Genomic DNA, 20,059 nt, shown 5'->3' with positions numbered 1-20,059 from the left:
TTGCTTTTAAAACATGTTGTACAGTTTCGCAAAATGATTGTTGTAAAAATTTAAATTTCACCAATGTTATTTTTGTTACGCAAACCATTTTATCAAAATAATTTTTTTCTTAATTATATAAAATAAGCTAAGCCTATCTTTATTTATTAAATTAAACCCTTTACCTTTCCTGAATTTTCTCTGGCATTTCGTTTTACTACTTACCTACCCAATATCTTCGTACTTCAAATTTAATTATTCCATTATCAACAACTACCACATGTGTCCGTTGCCACCTAACTGGTTCGAATGTGATGCAAATTTATGCTGCACCAACCACATAATAGCTCTTCCCCTCAATTCAAGCCCACAAACACGCCAAAAACACTGCTTGCCGGTTGGCCTTTTTGTCTGAAAACGACCTGAGGAAAATTGCCCAGCGAAAGAAACGAAAAACCAACAAAACCAAAACCAAAGTCTCCTCCACTTAAACGAGGTCTGACTGGATAGCCGAGCGAGAAAACAGCAATGTACTACATCACTGAAAATTTGTGAAAACGTATCATTAAAATTGATTTGTAGCGATGAAATAATAATTTAGGAAAGGCCCCCCACCATCCCCTCTTCGTCAGAAATTATACCCAACCTCGTTGGACTCTTCTTGAGTCTTTTTGGCTCAACTCTCTTTAAGGGTGGTGCTTTCTTAACCCTCAACTCTGTTTTTTTTTAAGTTTATTTTTTTTGTTTATAATTTTTCAGTTTATTTTAAATTCACTTAATAATCGATTAAATATAAAAAAATTAACTTTTTTGATTCACCAAGGGTTAACACCAAGTACTCTGAAGAAGTTATTTGGCCACGTCCTCGCAAGAACCATGGCCAATTCGTGCCCCGGCCCGCCCGCCAGTGGTTGGTTTTGTTGGTTTTTCGTCCGATTTTGGACACACACACATCAGCTGGGGAGCCACGGGGCCAGTCTGGTTGAAGGCGCTTTCACAAATTATGCTGCGTCGTTTTATTGGCGTTCCGGGCCACACGTCACGTCGCGGGCCCTGATGGCAGCTCGGGTTGGCGGGTTTTTGGTGATGTTGTTTCTGGCAACGGAATTGTCTCTCCCAATATCTCGTTTACAGCGCTAATTTCTCGTGATATGTTTGGGGAACGGTTTGAGTAATGGGGTTTGGAAAGGTACTGAAAGTTTAAAAATTGTGTCTTTAAAAGTTAAATAAGTAGAAAAAATTAAAAATGTCTGATTTTCAATAAAAATATCATGTTGAGCATAACTATGCTAGAGTTTTATTTGAAAAGGTACTTTAAACAAAAAGAATCTCAAAGCTCTCATATCCTTTTCAAAAACAACTCTAGAAATCTTTTATCAAAGCAGCGATATCGATAATTTTAAGTTCAGAACCCTCTTATATCACTTTTTCACGATTTTTTTATCATTCTTGATTTCAATAAATCATTTTGAAATGCTTTTGTTTACAAAAACATAACTTCTCTTGTTTTTATTGTTATTTTTATTGAAAAGATCTGAAAATTTCACTAAAGTTTCAATTTTTTTCATTGAAAATCGTATCAATAGTTTCCGAGGTATCGTCAGTTGAAAATTAGAGGCTTATTAGATGACACTTAACCCTCTACTGCCCAATTTTTTTTTTAGAAAATATTTATTTTTCCCGTGTTCAGGAGGTCATTTTGAGCAACTTTTGTTCTACGAAAATCTTTACTTTTCTTGTTTTATGTTTTTCTTGTTTCATTTTTGGTATTTTAATTTGCATTTGTCTTGTTAAGTTTATGTTTGTTTTTGGTTGTATTTGGCCTACTTTACCATCTAATATAATTACATTTCGCCTATCTAATTTTTTCATGTTTTTACAGTCACTTTTTCAATTTTTTGCATGTTTTTCACATTTTCTGCTATAGAATCGCACCATCATCATTTAAATTGCAAAAAAATGCGTAGAGGCATAGTCTGGGACACTACAAAAATTACTGCATACTTCTTTTTACTGAAAATATAGGAAATGTTAGTAAAAAACACAGCCAAAGTTGACCCCTAAAAAAAATGACATTTTTAAAAACATTAGCAAAGTCACATAAAACAAGTTTAACTTCCAACCCTGAAATTTTCTAAAATTTTAAGAGTTCTTCTTTCCAATGCTTTTTAAAGATCAAAAATCGGTTGGAAAATTGATTTTTGGCGATTTTTTAGATCGAAGCCCGTCTAAAGGCGGGGTTAGGTTGTAGAGGGTTTAGGGGTTACATACATGTAGAAAATCACATGATTTCATATTGCAGAAAATTTATTAAATCCAATTAAAAGATGATTTTCAATCACTCCTGAAAGTTTTTTGAAGATATTTCATGATTTAACTGAGTTAGAAACGATTTAAGCTCAGAATTTTGCCATGAGCAAAGCGAACTGTCTAACTTTCTAAGCATTTTTCTCTGAACACCAAGTTGATTTACGGGTGCCATGATATCTCAAGATGGGACGGACCAAATTGGCTAAAATTTTGGGTGAAGGCTCCCAAGACATATCACGTGTGCATGACGAAGCCCGAAAAAAAAAATACAAAAATCAAAAAATGGCGATTTTTTATATGAAAAACAGAAAAATATTTTTATCTTTTTTTTAAAATAAACTTTTTGAAAATCGGCCTTCGTCACGCACATGGGACTGGTTTAACGAGTTTTTACCAAAATGTTGAGCCGATTTGGTCGAAGCAGTCTTGAGATATCGTGGCACCCGTTTTTTGAAACTGCTTACTTCAAATAGCTGTATCTCGGCAATGATACAAACCAAATGGCTTCAAATTTGTTTTGCTAAAAGATGAAAATGTACATTTTAATGCCCTGAAAACAGATTTTGAAAAAAAATTAAGTGAGTGCTCAAACAAACCTCTAACATTTTTGCCGATTTACATGTATGTTACTTCTTAAAGAAATTCATTTTCAACAATTCGAATTCTTTGTAACCCTGTATTTCTCAGCCTTCCAAACATATTTTTTTAGAGGAGGTTTTCTTTCTTTAAAAAACCTAAAAAAACAGATAATTTATACCTAAAAGTAGCTATAACTTGGATACGGAACATTTTATCAAAAAAAAATTCAACGTACAATCCAGACTCGATTATCCGAAGGCCTTGGAAAAATTACACTTCAGATTTCAGAATCGCGGATAATCAAATCAAAAACAAAACATTTTTTTCGTTGTTTTATTTTTGAGAGCAGAGTTTAAGTATGACCCCTGAACTACGCTAAAGTGATTAAGAATTTCAGAATCCAAGATGGCGGCCAAAATGGCCGTGATAAAATATTGAAAAAATGCATTTTGTAAACTATTCAAATTTGACTAAAATGGGGTCGCAGAACTCGAGTTTCACGTTAAAAGTAAGAAAATAAAAAATACGGCAAAACAATTTTCATGTTAATGATTGCATAAGTACAAGCCTTCGGATAGTAGAGACTTTGGATAATCGAGATTGTACTGTACTTTTCGATTGCAAATTTGATTTTGCTTTAAAAAAATATTTAAAAAAATGTTTTTGTCCGGATTTTAAAGAAATTTTTAAAAAATCCTTATCTCCTTAACCATATTTTGCACCATCTCATTGATAAAGACGCTCAAAAGATTCCCTGAAAACATTTTAAAATTGTTTGAAAATTACGTATTTTTTGGGAATTCAACTTTGTGTTACTAAAATCTAGAGGTGGGCAAAACCGCTCTTTTTTAGGAGCCGCTCATTTTCGTTCACACATTAAAAAGAGCCGCTCTTTTGAACGGCTCTTTCGCTAATTTCAAAATTTTAATGAAAAGGTTATTTTTAAGAATCGTGAAATTTTATAACTTATTTCACATAGGTCTATTATAAATTATTTGATTGAATGGTATTCAAAATAATATCTAAGATGTTGGAAAAATTGCCATTAATTTTTAAATTGCGATTATTTCTGCAAGAATTGAAGTAATGCTGATATTTTATTTGGAGAAAAAATTCTGTGAACTCTTTTCTACATTCTGATTTAATCAATAAAGTCTATAAACGCTCAAGGTAAATTGGACAAAAGGATTTTTTTTCCGGTAATAATTTTAATCTACAATTAGTTGTTCAATGATTTTTTTTCATTTTGTTCATAAAATCATTTAATTTTAGGATTAACTATTATAAACATTGAATTATTTGAAATTGCATTTTCAATTCTCAAGTACAAATTTAATACTACATTTTTTTTTTGAAATTTAATTAATAAAATTTATAACAAAAATCATGCTATCTTGAAACGGTTCTTTTATTTGAGCGGCTCGCTCTTTTTTGCCCACCTCTAAAAATCCTACCGTTTTTGAATGACCAGCCCCCAAAATTGTTTAGAGACTTGTATGGAAAAACCAATGAACAAAGTTTCATGCAAATCAGAAAACACAAAGAAAAATTGATTTGCGAAATCGTGGGAAACTACTCTAAGATAATGTGTAAAAGAGTGAAATTCAACAGAAACTGATGATAATTTCACCAATTCCTGATACTAAAAGAGGTAATATTCAATCATACAATTTTCAATTTTTCCAAAACAAAACATTTTATTTTACTGTGTGCCTTTGCAAATCAGTCGACCCTGCTAGCAGTTTCACTCTCTTTCTCCTCACATTCCTGGAGACCATAAATTTGACGATAACTGACCTGATAATTAGTACCATCAGCACGAAAAAACGCTGAAAGGTCTTTCAGCATGATGAGACGTCTCCGTCCTCCGTTTGTGGATGGTTTATTTGCTTGTTTGATGGACGACTGTCCTCCCGATCGCCCTCAAGGGCTCCCCCCATTTCCTCTTTCTTTCCAGTGGTTTTTGGAGACAAGACCCCGATGTCTTACGGCAGGGGGTCTTTCGAGGGGGCGGGGTTGGTGAAAGAGATGATTATTATTGACCGATCTGCCCGGTCACTCTACTTCCGCCTCATCATTCATTTTCATTCATGAATTTGTGTTTTCTTTCTTTCCTTCCTTTCTTCTTCCCCGATCCAGACGAATGTTCCCCTCGATGAGGCTCACCGTGGACGGCCTGGACGCGGACACCAATTACTGCGTGCTGCTCGAGATGATGCCCATCAGCGACTGCCGGTTCAAGTTTAGCGGCTCGCAGTGGGTTCCGGCGGGTGGCGCCGAACCCCAGAGTCCGCAGCGCTTTTGTCTGCACCCGGACAGTCCGGCCCTCGGGACGCACTGGGCCTCGCAGCCGATCGTGTTCAACAAGGTCAAGCTGACCAACAACACGCTGGACAACAACGGACACGTGAGTAGCTTTTTGTACGAAGGGGAAGGTAGGGATCATTAGGAGAGATGTTCCAGGTTAAACTCTTAAAACAAAATTTGTGCAGCTTTTTATTTGAACTCCGTACTCAGAATTCCGAAAAAATGTATTTTTAATCGGAAAAAAATACAAAAATGTTTAAAAATTCTGCCATTTTCCGTTACTTAACTGTAAATAATGTTGGTACATTTGATGGAAAATTTATAGTACCTGCTTTTCAAATCTGCAATAATGTAGAAGGGTATTTTTTTCATTTAGAACATAATTTCTCATTTTAAAATTCCGTAATTTTGTAACCTTGTTGGGTCATCATTTTTTGTCATTGTCCGCTCTACAACATTGCAGAACATTGGTACACTCTAAAAAATAACCTCGCAATGTAAGAAACATTATGAAGTAATATGAATAAAACAGTTTTAAATGAAAAAATAATCTTCTGGATTATTGCAGATTCAAAATGTACATGACACATTCCGGCGTTGCAACGTCACGAAATTTTTCATTTTTTTCGTAATATGTCTCGTATGATGTCAAAACCATTCGAAAACTCAAGTGCTATTACAGATTCGGATTGGAAATTAAATTTTCTACAATTATGACTGTGGAAAACACATTTTAGGTCGAACTTTTAATTTGCTATATCGATTTCTCCGTGACGTTTCAACGGAGTGAAAAATAGCGAAATTTCGACCCTTTTTGGTTTCATACAAACCATAAGTCATGTTTTAGTTAAGATAAACATTTATCATTGTTTATCCAGCAGCGATTGATGACTGGACCAATAAAAAAATGAATAAATATTTAAAATGTTCAACCTATCAGCCAAAATGTGTCATTTTTGTCACTGGAGAATGTGTCACATTCAATTTCACGTAAAATAATAAGGCCAATACCATTTTTTTCAAAGTTTTGTCCCTCGGCTCGGGCTGGGTTCAAGGACGGGGGCAAAATATAAAAATCGAAATAACAAGCCATACTTCAACATTTCAATGCAAAAAGTGTTTTAAAATGCATTTTTCACTAGTTTAGTTGTTTTGTAATCATTAGTTTTCCAAAAATGTAAGATTTGAGGAAAACAAAAATGTTAGTGAAATAAACATTTTTTCATTTTTTTACGAGATATCGAAAAATGGATCAGGGACAAAAATCACTCCTTAGGACAAAGTTTCACGCAAATCGAAGAGGTTTCGGAGCAAATGCTCTGAGTGAGTTGGCGGAAAATATGCCCAATTTTTTTTTAGATTTTGATAAAATATCATTTTTTTTAATAACTACCCTGTTGAGACAGGCGGGAAGGTGCTACTCCGGGCACCGTTTTCATGAGCAGGGCGAAATAAAATTCTTTTATTTCCCACATGCTACAAAACTGTAATTTATTAAATAAATGAATTATTGATCCTTGCACTGTAACTCGGATTTGGCCCGCACTTTTGACAACAAAATTTCCTAAAACTAGGCAACCAGCAGTTGTTTATTTACATTTCCAGTCGCAGTTTCCACCAAACTGGACATTCGCACTTTAAAATTGCGATTGACAGGTGAGCAACATCGGCTCGCTTTGATCATTTTTCGAGAAAATTAAAATTACCCAAGCCAGTTTGACAAGTCGCAATAGTGCGATCGATAGCAATAATTTAGTGCGAAGTCCAAGTTAGCGAGAATTGCGCAATACAATCAGAACGTTCACAATTTAACAATAAACTTACAATTATGGTGTCTTTTCGCAGCTGACCTGTCCAACTGCGCCCGTGCTCCCGCTTGCTCAGATTGTTTTGATTCTTCTAATCGTTTGCCAAGCGACATCACGGGCACCAGTCAAACAAAACAAACACTAACACTGACGTAGAACGAGGGGACTGCTTCGGCCGTATTTGGGACGTGCTCCGTCGCAACAACCCAATTACATATTTTCCAACCATTTCTTTTATCAAAACTACATTTTTAGTTCTTTTGCCACAACAAAATCTTCATTTTTATAAATTTATATAAACTATTCATAAATGTGTAAACTTAAGGTCATTTCTTGACTTTTTTTTGATAAGGTCCTATAAACAAATGTAAACATTGAGTGTATCCCGCCTACTCCGATTGACTTTGACATAAGGTGTGAAAGGGATACACTCAATGTTTACATTTGTTTATAGGACCTTATCAAAAAAAAGTCAAGATTTGTGCATGACAAGTGTGTTGAATATTTCTGGTTTGCATAAATTATGATTTTTCTTAACATTTGATATAATTTTTCTGCAACCAAAATTATTTTTAAAATATTGCAAACTGAACAAACGTCTATATTCAGCACTGGCTGAACCGATTTTAACCAAACCTGTCTTATGCGACTTGGTGTAGTGCTCTTGATTTTTTTTTGAAATTTCAATAAATAGTTCAAAATTTATGTATAAAAATGTGTTTTCACAAATACTGGATGTCAGAGAAGTGGCCATATAACAACTTAAATCCCAAAATGTTATACATCGTTAATTAGGTTTTTGAAAGACCCTTCCAATGAGTCCAAAATATTGAAGATCTGGCAACCCTGTCATGCGTTATGATCACTTAAGTGATATTAAAGTCCTTTTTTGAAGACGGATCTCACTTATGTGTATGAAAAGTATGTCCTGATGAGTTATATAACCCAATCGGGTAATCGAACGAGTTTAAACAGATCTGGCAGCCCTGTCTCATGTAATAATCACTTAAATGATATCTGGTACTTTTTTTTATTCCGGACCATAACAATATTAGACAAAGTTTGTGGCCAAACCCATTATATATCTTATTGTTGGTAAATAGTGAAAAAGGACAAACGACATAGTTGGATTAAGTTAGTTTTTTTTCAAATAGTACCTGCCAAAAAATTGCGTGTTTTGGCCTCTCCTACAAGTGTCCACTAGGGTACCCAGAATATGGGACTTTTTTTTCAAAACCTTGCTCCACAAGCTGAATATTGTTCCTTGAGCTATTTCAGGACTCTAGGCCAAGTATGAGCAAAATCGGTCAACATCTACCCATTGATACTCAAAGGTTAAGTTTGTATGGGAAAAATCGAAATAAATTATGAAAAATCCCATTTTCTTACGGTTTGGTCTGCACGGTACGCTACTTCCATCCAAATATTCCCAAAAGTGAGATTCTTATTGCAAATTCAATGCTCTACAACTTTGTAGAACATACCCAAGCTGTAAAATCTGATCCTGAAACGTTATTAGCGATTTAAAAAAGTCATTTTTGTATGAAAAGCATTTTTTTAACCAACTTTAGGCTCGAGTATCAATGGGTTAATCTGAACCAATTTCACGCAAAATTTACACTGATGCTTAAAATAACCCAAAAACCCGTTTTCCGCTTGTGAAGCAGGGGGTCATTTTCACATGCATTGCACAGTAAAACGTGATATCTGTTTGTTTTCCAAAATGATAATAATAAAAAAATAACAATAAATTTTTATAACATTTTTAAACAACTTCCCACGAATGAAAAAGATTGGTATGTTCCAATTAGTAATTGGATTCCCCACATCGTGGAATTTGTGTTTTTATATGAGCTTACTCCTGTAAATGGGGATAGAATTACGGAAAAGCTTTGATTAGCATGTTACAACATTGTTGTTAATCTTCTGCAAGCAAGCTTCAATCACAAAGGCCCCACACTCACCAGTAGAAAACACGCACGCACACTCAACTCAAAGCACTAATTAGATAAAAGTTTATTTAACCCTTGTGTATCTGATTTTCTTTTGCAGGTGGTGCTAACCAGCATGCACAAGTACCAGCCCCGGATACACATCATCCGGACGGCGGACCCGTCGCAGATCCCGTGGGCGGCCCAGCAGGCCTTTGTCTTCCCGGAAACGGAGTTTGTGGCCGTGACCGCTTATCAGGTGAGTGATTGGTCGATAATTAATTATATTTTCGGCTTTTTTAAAATTGGAATTAAAAGTTATTCAATTGAAGTGTATTATTTGTAAAAAATGTGATTTTTCTTAAACGCAAACGCCACTAAGAATCCCAAATACCGCCTTCAGTACGAAGTCGCTCTAGATCGTCAGTTAAGCAAGAACTCTTCAAAACCCCGCACCGCAAACTCAGTTTGATCGATAATACCGAGCTGAGCTGAGCCTCGGCGGTGGCTGAACTTTGCCGACAATTCCTCTGGATCAATGCGATAATCTTGCCTCAAACGCAAAAGTGCCGACGACGACGACGTCCTGTGCCTGTTCTGGCTGACTTGACTGCCTGCCTGCTGCCATGTTCTATGTCTCCGTTACATAATCTCCAAAGTGGTCATCAGATCAACGATCAAAGAGGTTCCTCCTGGCGGCATTTCTTCCATTGGGATTTTTGACGCCGTTGTACTATCTTGGTACAAGTGCAGTTTGCATCATTGCGGGATTACGCAAAGTTATGTTGTCAGTTTTCTGACAGGGTTGCAAAATCTTTGAGCATGGCAGAGTAATTTCAAAACCCAAATCAATGTCCCATAACATAGTTTAAGGAAAGTTTCCAAAATTAAAGATATCCTGCTTCAAAAGGTTACATGGACTTTCATTCATCCATTTCTTAAGTGTTCATAATGGAAGACAGGGTTGCCAGCTTATCAAAATGGATTATTTATTTACCTAATGTATGTATGTATGTATGTATGATCCCCATACCCGCAGGCAACTTGGTCCTGGAACACATGTGAGCGCTAGGTGAACAATTCGATCATCTTTTACTCTGTAATCTGTACACCCACGTGCATAAGTTTTTTTGCACGAATTTTAGTGCTACAAATACCGGCGCATAGATCAAAATGGGTTCCCTCTTCCCTCCCCAAGCGCCGGAAATTTGTAGCGGGTGTAAATGGATTATTTATTTACCTAATGAGACTTTAATGGTGACTTCGAAGTCATATTCTTCGAAATTAAAGGTATATAAATGTCATTAAAGTGTTCGTAATTGAAGACAGAGTTGCCAGATCTTCAATTTTTTTCAATAGAAAAAGTTTCTTGCGCCAAGCCATCACTACTCCAACGTCTCAAAAGTGTCTTCCAGGGTCTTTAGCCAATGTGAATGATGATCGCGCCTGAATTGGTCCACGATTTTTCAAGACCCCAAGTTCTACTGACCAGGCGGTGTCACATCACCCTAACCAAAATGATCGTTCCAAAGATGGACGTCGGCGGCGGCGGCATCTTTTAAGGACCAGCCGCCGCCACTAATGCTCACTCACCGTGTTTGATCGGATTTACTTTTGGCGTGACAGAGACGCCGATGAGGGAAAGAAAATCATTTTTGATGTACGATCATATCAAAGAGGCTGAAAGGTGATAAAAGAACATGATACATGACGACATTTTTTTCGGCTCAAATTTTTATCGGTTCTCCGTCTCACTTGCACCGAGTTGTGCTTGTGCTTGCGATCTCCTTCTGGCAGCCTTTTCATTTTGAGAAGGGGTGATTCCGGTTCGCCGGTTGACGGCTGGTCAATGTTTGTTGGTAAATAACTCTTTTAGGCTCTTAATTATGATGGAGAGTGAACTTTTGATGGGCAGCGACGCATTTCTGGCGCTTTTTTTTTGGAATCATCCTGAAACTGGTTGTCAAAAGGGCAGGAGAAATGGAGTTTGGTTTAATTTTATCTGATGAAACGGTTTGGTTTGATGTTTAGAATATTTGTCATGTTTAAAAAAAATTGTTTAATTAGTTTTTAAAAGACCGAAATTTTGATAAAAATGAAAATAAAAAAAGCAATGTGGCTCATAAATAATGTTAAAAAGTGTATGCTCGTTGTTTAAGTCTTTTTCCAAACCAATCCATACTGGAATCAAATATTACAACCTATTTAAGATAAAGAAAACATTTGTCATACAAATTTGCTCGCGATTCCCGATTTTACCCAACTTTTTTACAATAAATTACAAATTTCTCTTCCCGGTTTTTGGCAAATTCTCGGCAAATTGTTGAGAAGCAATCCTGACTTTAAAACGTTTTTTTGTTATTATTAACTGGTTGAATATCATCTCCTTTTATGTAATTTTTCCCCAATTTGTGGAGTATGTGAAATTACACAATAAAAAACCCATAAAATTCCACACAAACAACTTTTTCTTGTTATATTACCATGATTTGTTACTGTTTGAATAATGAAGTTCAGAATTATTAACTAAGTTTGCTAACAATAGAATATAATACCATTCTTATATGTAACATTTGTAGAATTTTTCGATAAAAAATAGTTTCAAATGCAAACTGTTTATAATTGGCCAAAATCATCAACTTTCAAAAAACAATATTTGTATAACAATATATGTTTCGCAATTCCAGAAGTATTGAAATTATTTAAAAAAAAACTCGGTACAGTCCAGGCTCGATTACCTGAATCCTCGTTTATCCGAATCCTCGATTAGCTGAAGTTTCGGGTCTCCTACGAAAGGCCGAATCTCAAAAGGCCGAATTCCGAAAGGCCGAAATTCAAAAGGCCGAATTAATCGAAAGGCAGAGTTCTCATAAGGCCGAATGCTCAAAAGGCCGAATCCCAAAAGGCAAACCGCGCCCAAAAAGGCGGAAACGCATTCCAAACGAAGTTTGGAATGCGTTTCCGCCTTTTTGGCGCGGTTTGCTATTATTATTTTCATAAACCATAGTTATATAACAAAAATTGCTTTCGAAATAAAGAAGGCATAACTTTCTAGCATTGCTGCTAACTAAATTTTTAAAGTTTTAGTTTATTTGCCGCAAAAAATTATTTGAATTCATTTAAGTACTTGGTGACGGATGATCAAATTTCGAGTACCGTCATTATAATTCAATAGACAACAAGATTGAAACACTTTTGAAATGCATTAATTCATTCTATTCTACTCACTTGTATGCATGGTAACAAAATGATCGGTAAAAATAAACAGAATTTTACTCAATATGTACTTATTTCGCTTAAAATTACAAAAAAAAATCATAGTTTGTTAGTTTACTGTATCTTTGAACATCATAATCAATGAAAATCGTGATAATATGAATAAAATTCTGAATTCCATAATCATTCTGCCTTTCGAGACATTCGGCCTTTTGAGACGTTTTGCCTTTTGAGCAAAAGACAAAATTCGGCCTTTTGAATTTCGGCCTTCCGAGATTTTGCCGTTTGAGTTTCGGCCTTTTGAGGCAATCCCGAAGTTTCGATTATCCTAAGTTCGATTATCCGAAGGTCATAATCGGATAATCGAATCACAAACAAAAAATATATATTTTGCTCTCATTATTTGTTTTGTTTAAGCATCAAACAAGAGTTCTGTGACCCCATTTTAATTAACTTGGAATGGTTGATTGCCTATTAAAAAACAAAATGTTTTTTTTAATATTTCATCACTGCCATCTTGAATTTTTAAATTCTAAATCACTTTAGAGTAAAAAAAATTAGCTCGAAAATTAAATATAAGTAACCGGAAAAAAATCGTGACTCGATTATTCGAAGATTCGATTATCCGAAGTGAAATTTTTCCGAGGCCTTTGATTAACCGAGTCTAAACTGTAATATTACATCGCAAATTGTTGACTAATTTTGTGTAAAAAAGATTAATAACCTCAAAAAATTTTATATTTACTCATTCCATGTCATGAAAAAATATTTAAAGTATCATAAAGGAAATTCTCGTATGTTTGGCGCTCTTAACTCCGGGGTTTTTTTTTCTCGGGATGAACTTATGATTTTTGATTTGGATTTTGCCTTCCTCACTGAGGTAAGGCTATAATCCTGCTCTAAAAATGAACTTTGTATAAAAACATCGTAGACCCACCTTCATGTATACATATCGACTCAGAATCGAAAACTGAACAAATGTCTGTGTGTATGTGTGTGTGTATGTGTGTGTGTATGTGTGTGTGTATGTATGTATGTGACCAACAAACTAGCTCATGTTTCTCGGCACTGGCTGAACCGATTTGAACCGAACCTGTTGCATTCGACTTGGTTTAGGGTCCCATTGATCGAGTTTTATACAGATTGAAGTTTCGATAAGTAGTTCAAAAGTTATGTATAAAAATGTGTTTTCACAAATATCCGGATCTAATTTAAATATATGTAAACTATGTCCGGGTCTATCATCCGACCCATCGTTGGTTAGTTTATCAAAAGACCTTTCCAACGAGTCCAAAACATTGAAGATCTGGCAACCCTGTCTCGAGAAATGGCCACTTAAGTGATATTTATGTACTTTTTGCTAGCCGGATCTCACTTAAATGTATGTAAACTATGTCCGGATCCACCATCCGACCCATCGTTGGTTAGGTTATCAAAAGACCTTTCCAACGAGTCTACAACATTGAAGATCTGGCAACCCTGTCTCGAGATATGGCCAATTAAGTGATAATTATGTACTTTTTGCAAGCCGGATCTCACTTAAATGTATGTAAACTATGTCCGGATCCACCATCCAACCCATCGTTGGTTAGGTTATCAAAAGACCTTTTCAACGAGTCCAAAACATTGAAGATCTGGCAACCCTGTCTCGAGATATGGTCACTTAAGTGATATTTATGTACTTTTTGCAAGCCGGATCTCACTTAAATGTATGTAAACTATGTCCGGATCCACCATCCGACCCATCGTTGGTTAGGTTATCAAAAGACCTTTCCAACGAGTCCAAAACATTGAAGATCTGGCAACCCTGTCTCGAGAAATGGCCACTTAAGTGATATTTATGTACTTTTGCTAGCCGGATCTCACTTAAATGTATGTAAACTATGTCCGGATCCACCATCCGACCCATCGTTGGTTAGGTTATCAAAAGACCTTTCCAACGAGTCTACAACATTGAAGATCTGGCAACCCTGTCTCGAGATATGGCCAATTAAGTGATAATTATGTACTTTTTGCAAGCCGGATCTCACTTAAATGTATGTAAACTATGTCCGGATCCACCATCCGACCCATCGTTGGTTAGGTTATCAAAAGACCTTTCCAACGAGTCTACAACATTGAAGATCTGGCAACCCTGTCTCGAGATATGGCCAATTAAGTGATAATTATGTACTTTTTGCAAGCCGGATCTCACTTAAATGTATGTAAACTATGTCCGGATCCACCATCCGACCCATCGTTGGTTAGGTTATCAAAAGACCTTTCCAACGAGTCTACAACATTGAAGATCTGGCAACCCTGTCTCGAGATATGGCCAATTAAGTGATAATTATGTACTTTTTGCAAGCCGGATCTCACTTAAATGTATGTAAACTATGTCCGGATCCACCATCCAACCCATCGTTGGTTAGGTTATCAAAAGACCTTTTCAACGAGTCCAAAACATTGAAGATCTGGCAACCCTGTCTCGAGATATGGTCACTTAAGTGATATTTATGTACTTTTTGCAAGCCGGATCTCACTTAAATGTATGTAAACTATGTCCGGATCCACCATCCGACCCATCGTTGGTTAGGTTATCAAAAGACCTTTTCAACGAGTCCAAAACATTGAAGATCTGGCAACCCTGTCTCGAGATATGGTCACTTAAGTGATATTTATGTACTTTTTGCAAGCCGGATCTCACTTAAATGTATGTAAACTATGTCCGGATCCACCATCCGACCCATCGTTGGTTAGGTTATCAAAAGACCTTTCCAACGAGTCCAAAACATTGAAGATCTGGCAACCCTGTCTCGAGAAATGGCCACTTAAGTGATATTTATGTACTTTTTGCTAGCCGGATCTCACTTAAATGTATGTAAACTATGTCCGGATCCACCATCCGACCCATCGTTGGTTAGGTTATCAAAAGACCTTTCCAACGAGTCTACAACATTGAAGATCTGGCAACCCTGTCTCGAGATATGGCCAATTAAGTGATAATTATGTACTTTTGCAAGCCGGATCTCACTTAAATGTATGTAAACTATGTCCGGATCCACCATCCGACCCATCGTTGGTTAGGTTATCAAAAGACCTTTCCAACGAGTCTACAACATTGAAGATCTGGCAACCCTGTCTCGAGATATGGCCAATTAAGTGATAATTATGTACTTTTTGCAAGCCGGATCTCACTTAAATGTATGTAAACTATGTCCGGATCCACCATCCGACCCATCGTTGGTTAGGTTATCAAAAGACCTTTCCAACGAGTCTACAACATTGAAGATCTGGCAACCCTGTCTCGAGATATGGCCAATTAAGTGATAATTATGTACTTTTGCAAGCCGGATCTCACTTAAATGTATGTAAACTATGTCCGGATCCACCATCCGACCCATCGTTGGTTAGGTTATCAAAAGACCTTTCCAACGAGTCTACAACATTGAAGATCTGGCAACCCTGTCTCGAGATATGGCCAATTAAGTGATAATTATGTACTTTTTGCAAGCCGGATCTCACTTAAATGTATGTAAACTATGTCCGGATCCACCATCCGACCCATCGTTGGTTAGGTTATCAAAAGACCTTTCCAACGAGTCTACAACATTGAAGATCTGGCAACCCTGTCTCGAGAAATGGCCACTTAAGTGATATTTATGTACTTTTTGCTAGCCGGATCTCACTTAAATGTATGTAAACTATGTCCGGATCCACCATCCGACCCATCGTTGGTTAGGTTATCAAAAGACCTTTCCAACGAGTCTACAACATTGAAGATCTGGCAACCCTGTCTCGAGATATGGCCAATTAAGTGATAATTATGTACTTTTGCAAGCCGGATCTCACTTAAATGTATGTAAACTATGTCCGGATCCACCATCCGACCCATCGTTGGTTAGGTTATCAAAAGACCTTTCCAACGAGTCCAAAACATTGAAGATCTGGCAACCCTGTCTCGAGATATGGTCACTTAAGTGATATTTATGTACTTTTTGCAAGCCGGATCTCACTTAAATGTATGTAAACTATGTCCGGATCCACCATCCGACCCATCGTTGGTTAGGTTATCAAAAGACCTTTCCAACGAGTCCAAAACATTGAAGATCTGGCCACCCTGTCTCGAGAAATTGCCACTTAAGTGATATTTATGTACTTTTTGCAAGCCGGATCTCACTTAAATGTATGTAAACTATGTCCAGATCCACCATCCGACCCATCGTTAGTTAGGTTATCAAAAGACCTTTCCAACGAGTCCAAAACATTGAAGATCTGGCAACCCTGTCTCGAGATATGGCCACTTAAGTGATATTTATGTACTTTTTTATACCGGATCTAAAAATCAGTTGAAATTTGTGTACAGCCATTGTTGGCAATGAGTGAGGAAGGCTCCAACCACATAGGTGGATTAAGTTAGTTTTTTTTAAATATATGTTTATGATATTTTGTTTTCGAATATGAGCTGTACTTTATTTTAAAGAAGAAAGTTTATGTGAGCTTTCACATTCTTTCAAAATAAGCAATAGTAGAAAAGAGTAATAAAAAAAAATCCTCCAGTTTTTTTAATTGTTTCAATCTTTGAGTTCTTATTTATATATCGCCAGATTTATACTGTCGATTTTTTAAAATCAAATTAAATTGGAATTCTTTTAAACAGCTCGCGGTACTTCAAGGTACTCGGGTGAATCAGTTGTTGAAAGTCCCTGTGCTGTAAAATGATTAGAATGGGTAAAAAGTATTTAATTTTCCACTTGTTAAATATTAATTAGAAGCAATTTAAAATAATTTGTAGCAATCCTAAATAATTTAAAATAAAAAACTAACTAAATCCACCTATGTGGTTGGAGCCTTCCTCACTCATTACCAACAATGGCTGTACACAAATTTCATCTATTTTTTAGATCCGGAATAAAAAAGTACACCAATATTACTTAAGGGGCCATATCTCGAGACAGGGTTGCCAGATTCTATGTGTTGGACTCGTTGGAAAGGTCTTTCGATAATCTAACCAACGATGGGTCGAATGATGGACCCAGACATAGTTTACATACATTTTAGTGAGATCCGGATATATGTGAAAACACATTTTTATACATAACTTTTGAACTACTTATCGAAACTTCAATCTGTATAAAACTCGATCTATGGGACCCTAAACCAAGTCGAATGCAACAGGTTCGGGTCAAATCGGTTCAGCCAGTGCCGAGAAACATGAGCTAGTTTGTTGGTCACATACATACATACACACACACATACACACAGACATTTGTTCAGTTTTCGATTCTGAGTCGATATGTATACATGAAGGTGGGTCTACGACGTTTTTTTACAAAGTTATTTTTAGAGCAGGATTATAGCCTTACCTCAGTGAGGAAGGCAAAACACGATTAAAAAAAAGTTGTTTGTCAACAATTAAGAAAACAAAATAAACGATTTAAATCAAATTGAAACATTTTGAAGCAACTAATAACAATGTTAAACAATTTTAAACTATTTGAAGTTATTTTAATCAATTTCAAACAATTAAAAAATCATTCAATTTTAAGCAATTTTAATGGTTTGAAACAATTTGAAAAAATTGAAAAAAGTTTTAAACAATTTGAAATAATTTGAAAAAAAAAATAAAAATTGAAGCAATTACTATTTGAATCAATTTGGTACCATTTGAAACAATACAAAAAATTTGCTTGTATGTTCCGTAGCAGAGTGGATTCGTTAATTTGAATTTTTCTTCTTCTAATCTCCACTGATTCGAACGTATTCGAATTAAAAAGAACTAAACGTCAAAATTGCGTTGTCAAACTAATGGTTACATTTTGACCCCCTTGTTCGTTGAGCACGTGGTTTCGTGCTTTTGAAATTCTGTCAGCCGTTCCGTTCGAATGCAGTTCAATTCGAATCAACGAATCCGCTCTGTATACTGTAACTAATTCATCTAAAAATGTGGGTGAATCGATACACAATATAATTAGTAAATTTCCAACATTTAAGAATAAATTTACTTTTCGACATAAATTTAAGTATGATAACATAAATAAGCAAGAATTTTGCCTTAAAAATAAAACTATTGAAGTTCCAATTTGATGGTTTGAAAACGTGACTTCAGAGTAACAAAAATATCAAAAAGTTTTCGTTCAGCTTAGCTAATCGTTGATTTTTTTAAATTTATTTCAAGATGCGCAAAAATAGTCATAGAAGTGATATATAAACTAATTACAATCAGTAATAACGATTGGCAACAATGTCCACCAGTCTAATATCAATCCCCCGCACACTCTCTGACTCACATTGATCTTATCATCCCAAATCTCTTCCGTTTCACTCTTTTATTCATGATATTCTTTCCCTCCATTCTCTCCCTGCCGCTTGTTGTTTTCGCAGAACGATCGAATAACCAAGCTCAAGATCGATCACAACCCGTTCGCCAAAGGATTCCGCGAGACGGGCCAGTCCCGGTGCAAGAGGAAACTTGGCAGCACTGGCCACGGCGGCGGCGGCAATACATCAACGTCATCGTCGTCTTCCTCGTCGTCGGGGACATGTGGCCAGATGACAGATGACGAGGATCGCAACGATCAGCTACACGACCTGCTGCTCGCCAAGCGGTCAAGATCAAACGAAGCCGGTCCGGACGGCGGCGTCGGCTTGGTGGAGGACGGTTCCGACGCGGCACTGCGGCTCCAGATGGCGCAAATGCAGCGGTGCTTCCCGCCCGGCTCGTCCGCGGCCATGGCCAACGAGCTGCTAATGCGCCAGTACAATCAAATGTTTAACCCCAGCTGGATGGACCTGATGATGCCGTACTTTGCCCGGAATCCGTACCAGCAGCAGCCGCCGCCTCCGCATCAGTTTCCTCCGGGACCTAACCCGCACCAACACCACCAAGGTCATCCCGGCTTCCTGCCGTTGATGAACCATCCCGTTCCGCCGGGCCTACTTCCGATGGGCCACCAGCCTCAACCTCAACCGACGGGATCACCACTTGGAGGCCTGCTGGCGCCCCAAATCTCCCCGACGGAATCCCTGCCCGAGTCGGACCGGTCGTCGGCGTTCAGCGTGACGCAGCTGCAGCAAGTTCCGAGGGAGTCAACGCCGCCGGTGGAAGAAGTGGCCACACCCGAGCCGGTCAGTGAGTCTCCGCGGGAGGGAGGCGCCGGTGGCGCAGCCGCAGGGGAAGATAACAAAAAAGTGAACTTTAGTATTGCCTCGATTTTGTTGCTTTAGTAGTGAGTTTAGAACAAGTGTGTGTGTATTTATGAAAAACCCACGTTTTCTTCCAATGTAACCTCATGACCGAATAGTGCCTCGAAGCATTTTCTGTTTTTTTACTGTTTTGTTCTCTTATTTGTCGAAACTATTGAGATTTTGTACAGATATTTTAGGTGTGTAAATAAATGGTATTAGATTCTTTTTAAAACATTTACCTTGTTATGTTTCATGAAAGAAAATCAGAATGAAATTATTGAAAATTCTTCTCAAAAGACTGACCACAAACAGGTAAGCATTGAGTTTTGGTTATTATTGATTTCATTTTATTTTCAGCTACTTGATAAAATTTAAAAAATATATCGAAAATAGTTTCTTCAACATATTTTCAAATTTTATCAATACAAATGCAAAAAAAAGCTGTTAAAGATCTTGAGCATCATCAGATTGGATGTTTCGACTTGTAAATTGTGACATTAACCCAACGGTCATTTCGTTTTGTTTTGTTTTTTTAACGTTTTTCTGCTTTTTAACTGGGCTACGACCCATTAAACGAGCGCCTAGTTAAAAGCAACCCAGTTAAACAACGCCAAGTTACTGAACAAGTACTGTATTTAAATTTATAATTTATATTTTTGGGAAGAATAAAATCAATTTTAAAGCATAATCTGGGAGCTAAAATGTTTTCTCATCTAACTAGCCGAAATTTTTCAACTCGGTTTCAATTGGTACTATTTTTGA

General features: G+C 36.7%; 1 protein-coding gene across 1 annotated transcript in view; it reads left to right on the top strand.

Annotated features, from left to right (window-relative positions):
* Positions 1-19,533, top strand: part of LOC6036561 (T-box transcription factor TBX6) — a 66,056-nt gene extending 46,523 nt beyond the window's left edge. The window contains exons 3-5 of the mRNA XM_038265966.1: positions 5,008-5,275; positions 9,036-9,173; positions 18,494-19,533. Coding sequence (XP_038121894.1) covers positions 5,008-5,275; positions 9,036-9,173; positions 18,494-19,336 — 1,249 coding nt within the window. The 3' untranslated portion in view covers positions 19,337-19,533. The remainder of the gene's footprint in view (positions 1-5,007; positions 5,276-9,035; positions 9,174-18,493) is intronic.
* The last annotated feature ends 526 nt before the right edge of the window (positions 19,534-20,059 follow it).

This window comes from Culex quinquefasciatus, chromosome 3, assembly GCF_015732765.1.
Source record: "Culex quinquefasciatus strain JHB chromosome 3, VPISU_Cqui_1.0_pri_paternal, whole genome shotgun sequence".
Classification (NCBI taxonomy): domain Eukaryota; kingdom Metazoa; phylum Arthropoda; class Insecta; order Diptera; family Culicidae; genus Culex; species Culex quinquefasciatus.
Note: the sequence above shows the minus strand (reverse complement) of the source record. Positions and strands in the feature narration are given on the sequence as shown.